The sequence below is a fragment of the Hemitrygon akajei genome, chromosome 11 (assembly GCF_048418815.1).
Source record: "Hemitrygon akajei chromosome 11, sHemAka1.3, whole genome shotgun sequence".
NCBI lineage: Eukaryota > Metazoa > Chordata > Chondrichthyes > Myliobatiformes > Dasyatidae > Hemitrygon > Hemitrygon akajei.
In genome coordinates this window covers 92,034,120-92,046,959 of record NC_133134.1, presented here as the reverse complement: position 1 = coordinate 92,046,959, position 12,840 = coordinate 92,034,120, and the positions used below count along the sequence as shown (strand labels likewise).

The window sequence follows — 12,840 nt, the reverse complement described above, 5'->3', positions numbered from 1 at the left end:
TTTCACCTTTAATCTTTGTCCTCCAGTCTTACCCAAACTCAGTGGAAAAAGTCTGTTTGCATCTACCCTATCTATATTTCTCATAATTTTGTATACCGCTATCAAATTGTGGTTCAATTTTTTTATACCTTAGGGAATAAGGTTCTAAATTATTCAACCTTTCCCTCAAACTCATGCCCTCAATTACCTGCACAAACTTAGATAGGTACGTTGATGGGAAGGGCATGGTGGATTATAGTCCAGGCGGCATGGACTAGATGGACTGAAGGACCTGTTTCTGTACTGTGGTGTTCCATGACTCTACATTCAACACTGTGCACTGATATCTAATGACAGGTGCTCTCAATCTGCACAAAATAACGCACGGGGGTTCATTGCTTTCTGTGCTGGTAGGTTAACAGTATCCATACCAAATGACTGACAAATAACAAGTGATGACAAAGTCTGAATGACCGGTATATTTATTCCTGTTATTCAATTTTTACATAAATCACCAATGTGTGTCATCAAATTCAGTGCTCCTAGCAACTAAGCTATTTGATTTCAACTGTGCTCTTATTTTCAAAATTTAATAAAATTAAGCATTTAAATGGTAAGAATATATCAATCCATCTCATTAAAATTATTTACTGCTCTGTAGGGGAGGTCAGTCGGTGAAACCGGGTGTTCAGTTGGGACATGCAGAAGTGGAGCCATTGTATCTCCTGTGGCTTTGCTGGAAACTTTTTCAACCTGTCTTCAGTCTTTGACTCTAAACTTGGTGGGAGGGAGCCAAGGCTTGTGATGAAGTCTGTACCATCATGGCACACTTCCCCCTTAGACAGGAGTGGTTCGCCTGTTGGCAGCGTTTGAGTGGAGACTTCCTTTCCATTCCTTCGAAACACAGTTGTGAACCTGCAGGAATTTAGCATTCCTTTCAGAAGTTGAGTTTGTTGAAACAACTGCTTTTGAAGAGTCTCTGGAGAGCGCATACATTGATATCTGAGTGGAGGGTGGTGTGTTGTAGCATTTACCTCCAATGGGGGAAGAGTCCCTTGATCGAGGCTCAGTAGAACGGGAGCTTGACCTGCGCCGGAACCGGTACCTGTAGCTGGGAATTCGGGCAAGTGTGGACCTCTTCAGTTCATGGTTCGGAGACTTTACCCTCAGCAGTCGGTGTTTCTCAATATACATGTGCACTGCTAACACTCCCATTGTTTCTGCAATGATGAACGAGAGTGCCCCAAAGTAGAACGACCATCCATAAGAGTAATTGTTCTTCTTGGTATCGCTCTGTGCGGGATCTCCTGCGTTTGCTGATATGTATACTATAATTCCTATTATGTTGCTTAAACCTAAAGGAGTGGAGAGGACAGGGTTATAATTACAGGCTGTGATATAACAGAGAAGGAAGCAAAACATGTCACAGAATCATAACTTTGTAAAAACTTCTGTAATTTTGTAAATCAAAGAGGATTCAGAGGATCCGGCCAATTAATTACTTCACTGGCAAGTCCCAGCTGTAATATTGGATCCCACTTAAAGGATTCGGGAACTGAAAAAAAAACCTGTGAGCAACAATTGAATATGGCTAGATGATTTTGTTGAAGGGGCATGCCAAAAATATTCTGCTCACTCAGAGACAGCCACTAAGAATCCCAGCACAGTACAAGTGAGCCCTAGCTGCAGCTTTAACCCATTCCTATTCACACATCACCAGAATGTACTCTAGAAGGTGATTGGTTTAGAAATCTGATTGCAGTGGGGCAGAAGCTCTTTTTAAATCTAAACAACTGGGTAGTTAAGTTCCAGCATCTTCTCCTAGAAAGTAGGAGAGAGAAAAGGGCATGGCCAAGGTGGCATCCCTGATGATACTGTTAGCTTTAAAATTCAAAAGGGGGAAGAATGCAGGACTGAAGGTACTGTATTCAAATGTGCGCAGCATTTGGAATAAGGTTGACAAACTCATGGCACAATTGATCAGTATGATGTTGTGGGCATCACTGAGTCGTGGCTGAAAGAAGGCCATAGTTGGGAGCTTAAGGATATATTTTGTATCAATAGGACAGGCAAGAAGGAATAGGTGGTGGTGGGGCTCTATTGGTAAGAGATGGAATTACATCTTTAGAAAGAGGTGACATAGTGTCAGAGAATGTTGAATCTTCGTGGGTGGAGTTAAAGAAACTGCAAGGGTGAAAAATCATTGTGAGAATCATATACAGTATGGTCCTCCAAACAGTAGCCAAGATGTGGGGTTGGGATTGCAAAGGGAGCTGGAAAAGGCATGTAATGCCCATGTACAAAATTAAGGGAGGGAAGTTTAGGGGAGACATCAGGGGTAAGGTTTTTTTTACACAGAGGGTTGTGAGTGCCTGGAATGACTTGCCAAGGATGGTGGTGGAGGCTAAAACATTAGGGGTATTTAAGAGCCTCTTGGACAGGCACATGGATGAAAGAAAAATAGAGGGTTATGGGGTAGTGTGGGTTTAGTACTTTTTTTTAAGGATTATATGGGTTGGCACAACCTGGAGGGCTGAAGGGCCTATGCTGTGCTGTAGTGTTCTATGGTTCTATGGTAATAAGGGTAATGTCACTAATGGCGGACTTCAATATGCAGGGGATTTGAGAAAATCAGGTTGGTGTCAGATTACAAGAGGGAATTTGTTGAATGCCTACAAGATGGATACTTAGAGCATCTTTGTGCTTGAGTCTACTCGGGGAAAGGCTATCTTACACTGGGTGTTGTGTAATAACCCAGATCTTATTAGGGAGCTTAATGTAAAGGAACCCTTAGGAGACTGTTCAGAATATGATTGAATTCATACTGCAATTTGAAAGGGAGCAGCTTAAGTTTCACAGTGGAATAAAAGGAATTACAGATGCATGAGAGAGGAGCTTGGCCAGGTGGATTGGAGGGGGATACTGGCTGGGATGACAGCAGAGCAGAGATGACTGACGTTTTTGGGAATAGTTCACAAAGTGCAAGATGGATATGTCCCAGAGAAGTAGTTTTTGAATGGCAGGGGTAGCTGACAAGGGAAGTTAAGGACCACATGAAAGACAAGGAAAGGGCATATAATGCATCAAAAGTGAGTGGGAAGTTGGATGATTGGGAAGCTTTTAAAATCAAACAAAAGGCAACTAAAAAAGCTATAAGATGGGAAAAGATGTAATATGAGCACAAACTAGACAATAATATAAAGCAGGATACTAGAAGCCTCTAGTTAAATAGAGTGAAAAGGAGGTGAGAGTTGAATAGACCTCTGGAAAATGATGCTGGTGAGGAAGTAATGGAGGACAAAGTAATGGCAGATGAACTTAATGAGCACTTTGCATCTGTCTTTACTATGGAAGACACTAGCAGTGTGCCAGAGATCCATGAAGTGTCAGAGAACAGGAGTGAGTGTCATTGCTATTACAAAGGAAAAAGTGCTAGGCAAACTCAAAGGTCTTAAGATGGATAAATCACCAGGGCCAGGTGGACAACATCCCAGAGAACTGAGATAAGTTGCTGAAGAGATAACGGATTTCAAGGATCACTTGACTCTGCCATGGCCCACTCTTTAAGGGAAGAAGACAAAAGAAAGGAAATGGCCAGATAGCCTAACCACAGTGGCTGGTAAAGTGTTGCAGTCTATCATTAAGGATGAGGTTTCAGGGTACTTGGATACTAATGATGTAATAAGTCAGTCAAGCATGGTTTCTGTAAAAAGAAATCTTGCCTGACAAATCTGTTAGTGTTCTTCAAGGAAGTAACAAGCAGGGTGGACAAAGGAGAGGCAATGGATATAGGATGTCATTCCTGCCTGTGACCATCAAACCTTACAACTCCTCCCTTGGAGTGTCAGACACCCTGAGCCAATAGGCTGGTCCCGGATTTATTTCCACCTGGCATGATTAACTTATTTTTATTTAATTATTTATGGTTTTATATTGCTATATTTCTACACTATTCTTGGTTGGTGCGGCTGTAACGAAACCCAGTTTTCCTCGGATCAATAAAGTATGTCTGTCCGTCTGGATATCATTTACTTGGATTTTCAGAAGGCATTTGTTTAGGTGCCACACATGAAGCTGCTTAACAAGATAATATCTTAAGGCTTTACAGGAATGATACTGGCATGGATAAAGGTGTGACTGACAGGCAGCGAGTTGGAATAAAGGGGGCCTTTTCTGGTTGGCTGCCAGGGACTAGTGTGTTCTTCAGGGGTCAGTATGGGGACTGCTACTTTTCACATTGTTTGTCAATAGTTTGAATAATGGAATTGATGGCTTTGTGGCAAAGTTTGCGGACGATAAAAATATAGCTGGAGGGGTAGGTAGTACTGAGGAAGCAATGCGATTTGCAGTAGGACTTAGACAAATTGGAAAAATGAGCAAAAAAGTGGCAGATGCAATCCAGTATTGGGAAATATACAATAATGCATTTTGGTAAAAGGAACAATAGTGTGGATGATTATCAAAATGGAGAGAAGGTTCATACATCAGACATGCAAAGGGACTTATGAGTCCTCATGCAAGATTCCCAGAAGGTTAATTTACAGGTTGTCTGTGGTAAAGAAGGCAAATGCAATGCTGGCATTTATTTCTGGGAGAATAGAATATAAAAGCAAGGAAATAATACTGAGCCTTTATAACACACCAGGTAAGCTGCACGTGGGAGTTTTGTGAACAGTTTTGGGCCCCTTATCTCAGAAAGGATGTGTTGTCTTTGGAGAGAGTCCAGAGGAGGTTCACGAGATTGATTCCGGTAATGAAGGGGTTAACATATGAGGAGCGTTTGACATCTTTGGGCCTGTACTCACTGGAACTTAAAAGAATGCAGAGGGCTCTTACTGAAACCTACCCAATGGTGAAAGGATTAGATAGGTTGGATGTGGAGAGGATGTTTCCTATGGTGGGGGTATCCAGAACTAGAGGACAGAGCCTCAAAATTGAGGGGCAACCTTTTAAAACAGAGGCAAGGAGGAATTATATTTGCCAGAGAGTGGTGGATTTGTGGAATGTTCTACCGTGACTGCAGTGGAAGCCAAATTCATGGCTATATTTAAAGCAGGTTGATAATTTCCTGGTTGTTCAGGGCATCAAAGGATATAACAAGGCAGGTATATGGGGTTGAGTGGGATCTGGGATCAGCCATGATAGAAAGGTGGAGAAGGCTCGATGGGTTGAATGACCTAATTCTGCTCCGATGTCTTAAGGCCTTATGATTTTTACTGAACCAACACAGCATGAAGTGGGACTTGATGAATGCACATTTTAAGCTTGTGATGGACTGGTCACAGTTTCCTGTTACTTACAGATTCTGACAGTTCAGAACAGAGCAGTTGCCATACCAGACCAAGATAAAACCTGGCAGGATACTTTCTCTCATGCAATGCATTGACTATATAATAATGCATTCTATGCACATCCTGGGCAATTGGGCATGTGACTGTGATGTGTACTGCCCACATTCCAGAGATCAGTACATTTATTTACTGTGGGATGTGGGCAGTACCTCTAAACTCAGGGATCATGTTGGAGGTGGTCACACTTCCTGTGTGAGGATGGCACTTGGAGCCAGACATTCACACAATACATTATTAATTGGCCCTTTGAACCAATGAGCTCAAGCCAAACAGGCTGCATTCCCAGTGGCCACTTCATTAGATATACCTGTGTGCTTGCTTGCTTTATCTATATATATATATATATATATATATATATATATAACCATATAACAATCACAGCCATTCCGGCCCTCCTAGTCCGTGCCGAACTCTTAATCTCACCTAGTCCCACCTACCCGCACTTAGCCCATAACCCTCCACTCCTTTCCTGTCCATATACCTATCCAATTTTACCTTAAATGACACAACTGAACTGGCCTCTACTACTTCTACAGGAAGCTCATTCCACACAGCTATCACTCTCTGAGTAAAGAAATACCCCCTCGTGTTTCCCTTAAAAACAGCCAATAATGTGGTAAGAACTCAATGCATAAAGGCATGCAAATATGGTCAGGAGGTTCAGTTGTTGTTCAGACCAAACTTCAGAATGGGGAGGAAATATGATGTGGTGCCAGATGGGGTGATTTATGTACCTTAGAAACTCCTGATCTCCTGGGATTTTCATGTACAGTCTCTAGAATTTACAGAGAATGGTGTGAAAACAAAAAAAAATCCAGCGAGCAGCAGTTCTGTGGGCAAAAATGCCTTGTTGAGATAAGTCAAAGAATTGCGAGACTGCTTCAAGGGGACAGTAACTCAAATAAACATGAGTTACAACAGTGGTGTACAGATTACCACCTTGAAGTCAATGGGCTACAGCAGTAGAAGACTATGAACATACACTTAAGTGGCACTGTTGATCAGGGATAATATCACGGTTGCAGAAAAGGAGGAAGTCATGGAGGGGTTGTCTATGGAATCTCTGTGGGTGGAAGTTAGGAATAGGAAGGGGTCAATAACCTACTGGATGTTTTTATAGACCAGCCAATAGTAACAGGGACATCGAGGAGCAGATAGGGAGACAATTTCTGCAAAGGTGTAATAATAAAAGGGTTGTTGTGGTGGGAGATTTTAATTTCCCAAATATTGATTGGCATCTGCCTAGAGTGAGGGATTTAGATGGGGTGGAGTTTGTTAGGTGTGTTTAGGAAGGTTTCTTGACACAGTATGTAGACAAGCCTACAAGAGGAGAGGCTGTACTTGATCTGGTATTGGGAAATGAACCTGGTCAGGTGTCAGGTCTCTCAGTGGGAAAGCATTTTGGAGATAGTGATCACAATTCTATATCCTTTACCATAGCAGTGGAGATGGATAGGAACAGAAAAGTTAGGGAAACGTTTAATTGGAGTAAGGGGAAATGTGAGGCTATTAGGCAGGAACTTGGAATCATAAATTGCAAACAGATGTTTTCAGGGAAACATACAGAAGAAATGTATGTTTCACTGAGACAGGGAAAGAATAGTAGGGTACAGGAACCGTGGTGTACAAAGGCTGTTGTAAATTTAGTCAAGAAGAACTGCTTACAAAAGGTTTAAAAAACTAGGTAATGATAAAGATCTTGAAGATTATAAGGCTAGCAGGAAGGAGCTTAAGAACGAAATTAGGAGAGCCAGAAGGGGCCATGAGAAGGCCTTGGTGGACAGGATTAAGGAAAACCACAAGGCATTCTACAAGTATGTGAAGAGCAAGAGGATAAGGCATAAGAGAATCAAATATGAGAGTGTATGGAATCGGAGGTGACAGCAGAGGTACTTAATGAATAGTTTGCCTCAGTATTCACTATGGAAAAGGAGCTTGGCGATTGTAGGAATGACTTGCAGTAGACTGAAAAGCTTGAGCATGTAGATATTAAGTCTTACTTCAGTGGTTGGTAAGTTGATGGAGAAGATCCTGAAAGGCAAGATTTATGAACATTTGGAGAGGCATAATATGATAGGAATAGTCAGCGTGGCTTTGTCAAAGGCAGGTCATGCCTTACCAGCCTGATTGAATTTTTTGAGGATGTGACTAAACACATTGATGATGGTAGAGCCTTAGATGTAGTGTATATGGATTTCAGCAAGGCATTTGATAAGGTACCCCATGCAAGGCTTATTGAGAAAGCAAGGAGACATGGGATCCAAGGGTACCTTGCTTTATGGATCCAGAACTGGCTTGCCAACAGAAGGCAAAGAGTGGTTGTAGATGGGTCATATTTTACATGGAGGTTGGTGACCAGTGGTGCACCTCAGGGATCTGTTCTGGGACCCCTACTCTTTGTGAGTTTTATAAATGACCTGGATGAGGAAGTGGAGGGATGGGTTAGTAAATTTGCTGATGACACAAAGGTTAGGGGTGTTGTGGATAGTGTGGAGGGCTGTCAGAGGTTACAGCAGGACATTGATAGGATGCAAAAACCGGGCTGAGAAGTGGCAGATGGAGTTCAACCCAGATAAGTGTGAGATAGTTCATTTTGGTAGGTCAAATATGATGACAGAATATAGTAATAATGGCAACGTGGAGGATCAGAGGGATCTTGGTGTCCCAAGTCCATAGAACACTCAAAGCTGCTGTGCAGGTCGATTGTGGTTAAGAAGGCATACAGTGTACAGGGCTTCATCAATCGTGGGATTGAATTTAGGAGCCAAGAGGTAATGTTGCAACTATAGAGGACCCTGGTCAGCCCCCAGTTGGAGTACTGTGCTCAGTTCCGATCCCCTCACTACAGGAAGGACGTGGAAACCATAGAAAGGGTGCAGAGGAGATTTACAAGGACGTTCCCTGGATTGGGGAGCATGCATTACAAGAAAAGGTTGAGTGAACCTGGCCTTTTCTCCTTGGAGTGACAGAGGATGAGAGATGACCTACTAGAGATGTACAAGATAATGACAGGCACTGATCGTATGGATAGTCAGAGGCTTATTCCAAGAGATGAAATGGCTGGCATGAGAGGGAACAGTTTTAATGTGTTTGGAAGTAGGTACAGAGGAGACATCAGGGTTAAGTTTTTTTGTTTTTTGTTTTTTTTTACACAGAGAGTGGTAAGTGCCTGGAATGTGCTGCCAGCGGCGGTGGTGGAGGCAAAAACGAATAAGGTTTTTTTTTTAAAGGGACTCCTGGATAGGTACATAGAGCTAAGAAAAATAAAGGGCTATGGGTAAGCCTAGGTAGTTCTAAGGTAAGTTCATGTTCGGCATAGCTTTGTGAGCTGAAGGGCCTGTATTGTGCTGTATGTAGGTTTTCTGTCTCCTCAAATCTGCAGTGATGGTCTCCTGTATCAATGCTGTGCCCTTTCTTCACTTACAAACATCATGGATAGATTGTTGAAGTGCCAGTCCTGTACGTCTTTCTATCATGTCACTGTGATTGCAACATTTTCATCAAAACTCTGTTTATCTAGGCTCCTTGCATTCAAATCAATGTGATATAAACCTAATTCTCACATGGGAGCACGGAAGAACAACTGGAAATCTCCAGGAAGGCCTTCTTTGTTGCTGCTGCTGTTGTGAGGTCTGGGTCTCTGCTGGGAAGAACAGGCCCCCAGTCCTCAGGGTCACGTTGCCGGTGGCGGGGGCATCATAGTGCGCTCGGCAGAGGATGGTGCTCAGAGAGGCTGTGCTAGAAGGGATGGTCGGAGGCTCGGAGGTTCGATGGACTCGGAGTCCACTGCGGTTGGGGTGCTTTCACTGTGTGCTGTGTCTGCGAGGCTGGGTCCGACAGCACTTACATTGTGTGCTGCGCCTGCAAGGATGAGTCCAGTGGTGCCGTGGAAGTCCATAGCGGAGGTATTCCCTTATGCTGGCTGCGTGGGATGACGAGTCTATCGGGACCCTGAGGACTTGTGGGAAACTGTGTGGTGGTTTCTTTCGAACTTATAAGTCTTTTAACATCTTTGGACTATTTTTAATGTGCCCATGGTCTGTTTTTTTTTAATCAATTATGGTATTGTTTGCACTGTTGTAATTATGTGGTTTTGTGTAGGTCTTGTAGCTTTAGTTTTTGGTTTGTTGGGTGGTAGAGTTGGTCTCCTGACTTGGCGCTAAGATGATAGCGCGATATTAAATATGCAGCAGCCTCTCCAGACTCTGGATTTGGGGATTGCCAAATGTTATGTGGATTTTCTGGTGTAGTCTGTTTTGTCATGTGCTTTTGTGATATCATTCTGGAGGAACTATATAACAATTACAAGGGCCATCTCGGCCCTTCTAGTCCATGCCAACGCTTACACTCACCTAGTCCCACTGGCCCGCACTCAGCCCATAACCCTCCATTCCTTTCCTGTCCATATACCTATCCAATTTTACTTTAAATGACAATACCGAACCTGCCTCTACCACTTCTACTGGAAGCTCATTCCACACAGCTACCACTCTCTGAGTAAAGAAATTCCCCCTCGTGTTACCCTTATACTTTTGCCCCCCTAACTCTCAAATCATGTCCTCTTGTTTGAATCTCCCCTACTCTCAATGGAAAAAGCCAATCCACGTCAACTCTATCTATCCCCCTCATAATTTTAAATAACTCTATCAAGTCCCCCCTCAACCTTCTACGCTCCAAAGAATAAAGACCTAACTTGTTCAACCTTTCTCTGTAACTTCGATGCTGAAACCCAGGTAACATTCTAGTAAATCTTCTCTGTACTCTCTCTATTTTGTTGACATCTTTCCTATAATTCAGTGACCAGAACTGTACACAATACTCCAAATTCGGCCTTACCAATGCCATGTACAATTTTAACATTACATCCCAACTCCTATACTCAATGCTCTGATTTATAAAGGCCAGCATGCCGAAAGCTTTCTTCACCACCCTATCCACATGAGATTCCACCTTTGGGGAATCATGCACCATTATTCCTAGATCACTCAGTTCAACTGCATTCTTCAATGCCCTACCATTTACGATGTATGTCCTATTTGGATTATTCCTACCAAAATGCAGCACCTCACACTTATCAGCATTAAACTCCATCTGCCATCTTTCAGCCCACTCTTCTAACTGGCCTAAATCTCTCTGCAAGCTTTGAAAACCTACTTCATTATCCACAACACCACCTACCTTAGTATCATCTGCATACTTACTAATCCAATTTACCACCCCATCATCCAGATCATTAATGTACATGACAAACAACATTGGACCCAATACAGATCCCTGAGGCACACCACTAGTCACCGGCCTCCAACCTGACAAACAGTTGTCCACCACTACCCTCTGGCATCTCCCATCCAGCCACTGTTGAATCCATTTTACTACTTCAGTATTAATACCTAACGATTGAACCTTCCTCACTAACCTTCCATGCGGAACCTTGTCAAAGGCCTTACTGAAGTCCATATAGACAACATCCACTGCTTTACCCTCGTCAACTTTCCTCGTAACCTCTTCAAAAAATTCAATAAGATTTGTGAATTTAAAATAAAATTTAAAATAAATTCAATAAAATTCATGACCTTCCATGCACAAATCCAAGTTGACTGTTCCTAATCAGACCCTGTCTATCCAGACAATTATATATACCATCTCTAAGAATACTTTCCATTAATTTACCACCACTGATGTCAAACTGACAGGCCTATAATTGCTAAGTTTACTCTTAGAATCCTTTTTAAACAATGGAACCACATGAGCAATACGCCAATCCTCCATTTCTAATGACATTTGAAATATTTCTGTCAGAGCCCCAGCTATTTCTACACCAACTTCCCTCAAGGTCCTAGGGAATATCCTGTCAGGGCCCAGACATTTATCCACTCTTACATTCCTTAAAAGTGCCAGTACTTCCTCCTCTTTAATTGTCATAGTTTCCATAACTTCCCTACTTGTTTCCCTTACCTTACACAATTCAATATCCTCCCCCTTAGTGAATACCGAAGAAAAGAAATTGTTCAAAATCTCCCCCATCTCTTTCAGCTCCACACATAGCTGTCCACTCTGATTCTCTAAAGGGCCAATTTTATCCCTCACTATCCTTTTGCTATTAATATAACTGTAGAAAAGCTTCGGATTTATTTTCACCTTACTTGCCAAAGCAACTTCGTATCTTCTTTTAGCTTTTCTGATTTCTTTAAGATTCTTTTTACATTCTTTATATTCCTTGAGTACCTCATTTACTCCATGCTGCCTATATTTATTACAGATCTCCCTCTCTTTCCGAACCAAGTTTCCAATATCCCTTGAAAACCCTTGGGACGTTGTTTCATTTTTAAACTGCATCGCAGTCGTGGTTTCTAAATGACAATAAACCGAAATTCAATTCAATGTGAGTCATTCTGCCAATTGGATTGAGCTACATTTTTTTGTTATATTTGACTGAAACTTGGTTGAAAGTCCATGGTTCCCTGAAAGTGGCAACACAAGTAGATAGGGTGCTAAAGAAGGTGCACAGCGTACTTGCAAAATGCTGGAAAAACTTAATGTCAGCCAGGATGTATGGTGGGAAAATCGATGATTCAGGCTATGACCCTTTGTCAGAAATCCTGATGGGCATATGATTTTTGGATCATTGGGCTTTCTTCCAGTTAAGCGGGACCTGTGTAGAAGTGCAATTTGCTCTTGAACTGGAGGAGGACAAACATCCTAACAGGAAGGTTTGTTCATGCTGCATGGTAGGGGTTTAAAGTAGAGTTGCAGGGGGATGGGAATCGGATCATCAAAACACTGGCAGAGAAGCTTGCAAAGCATAAACGACTGGAATTTCTGAAAGCAATTTAGAAGGCACAGGATATATACATCCCAATGTGGAACAATTATTCTAAAGGAAAGATGACATAACTGTGGATAACATGAGAAGTCAAAGCCAACATAAAAGCCAGAGAGGGTATATAATCGAGCAAAATTTAGTGGGAACTTAGAGGACCATTAAGCTTTTAAAAACCAACAGAAGGCAACTGAAAAGTCATTAAGCAGGAAAAGATGGAAGACAAAAATAAGCTAATATAACACGCTGTAAGGGTTCACTGCTGAAGTAACGGTTTCTCTGTAGCAGTAATGCTTGGATTATGGTTGGAGATAACAGGACTGTGGATACATGTTAGCCAATCAGGATTTTGTTGCCCTGTCTTGTGATTCTGGAAGCAGTTGATTTTGCGGGTTTTTGCCAGAGGGAGAGAGAGAGAGAGAGATGAAGAGAGAAGATGTGAATGGAGAGATTTAGTAGATTGCCAGGCGGGGTGAACTTGGAGCTGGGGTCCAAAGGTCGGTGACGCTCAGAGGAGACCGATTGTGGAAGAAGGACTACTGAGTGAGCTCCAACTTTGTGCACAGACTGTTTAATAAGATTTGGGGCCCTTTTTCTTTTATATTTTGTTTCTCTACTAACCATATAATCAAAGTAAGAGTTATAAAGCTTAATTGCATATTGTGTACTGTTGGTTATTTTGGGGTACTG

The 12,840-nt window shown here is 42.2% G+C and overlaps 1 protein-coding gene across 2 annotated transcripts in view; it reads right to left on the bottom strand.

Moving 5' to 3' along the window:
• Positions 1-225: 225 nt before the first annotated feature.
• LOC140735837 (voltage-dependent calcium channel gamma-3 subunit-like) overlaps positions 226-12,840 on the bottom strand; it is a 136,963-nt gene continuing 124,348 nt past the window's right edge. Inside the window, exon 4 of one of the 2 annotated variants that reach the window (XM_073061349.1) lies at positions 226-1,334. In XM_073061349.1, the coding sequence (XP_072917450.1) occupies positions 817-1,334 (518 nt within the window). In that variant the 3' untranslated portion in view covers positions 226-816. The remainder of the gene's footprint in view (positions 1,335-12,840) is intronic. The other variant, XM_073061350.1, reaches the window with a different exon arrangement.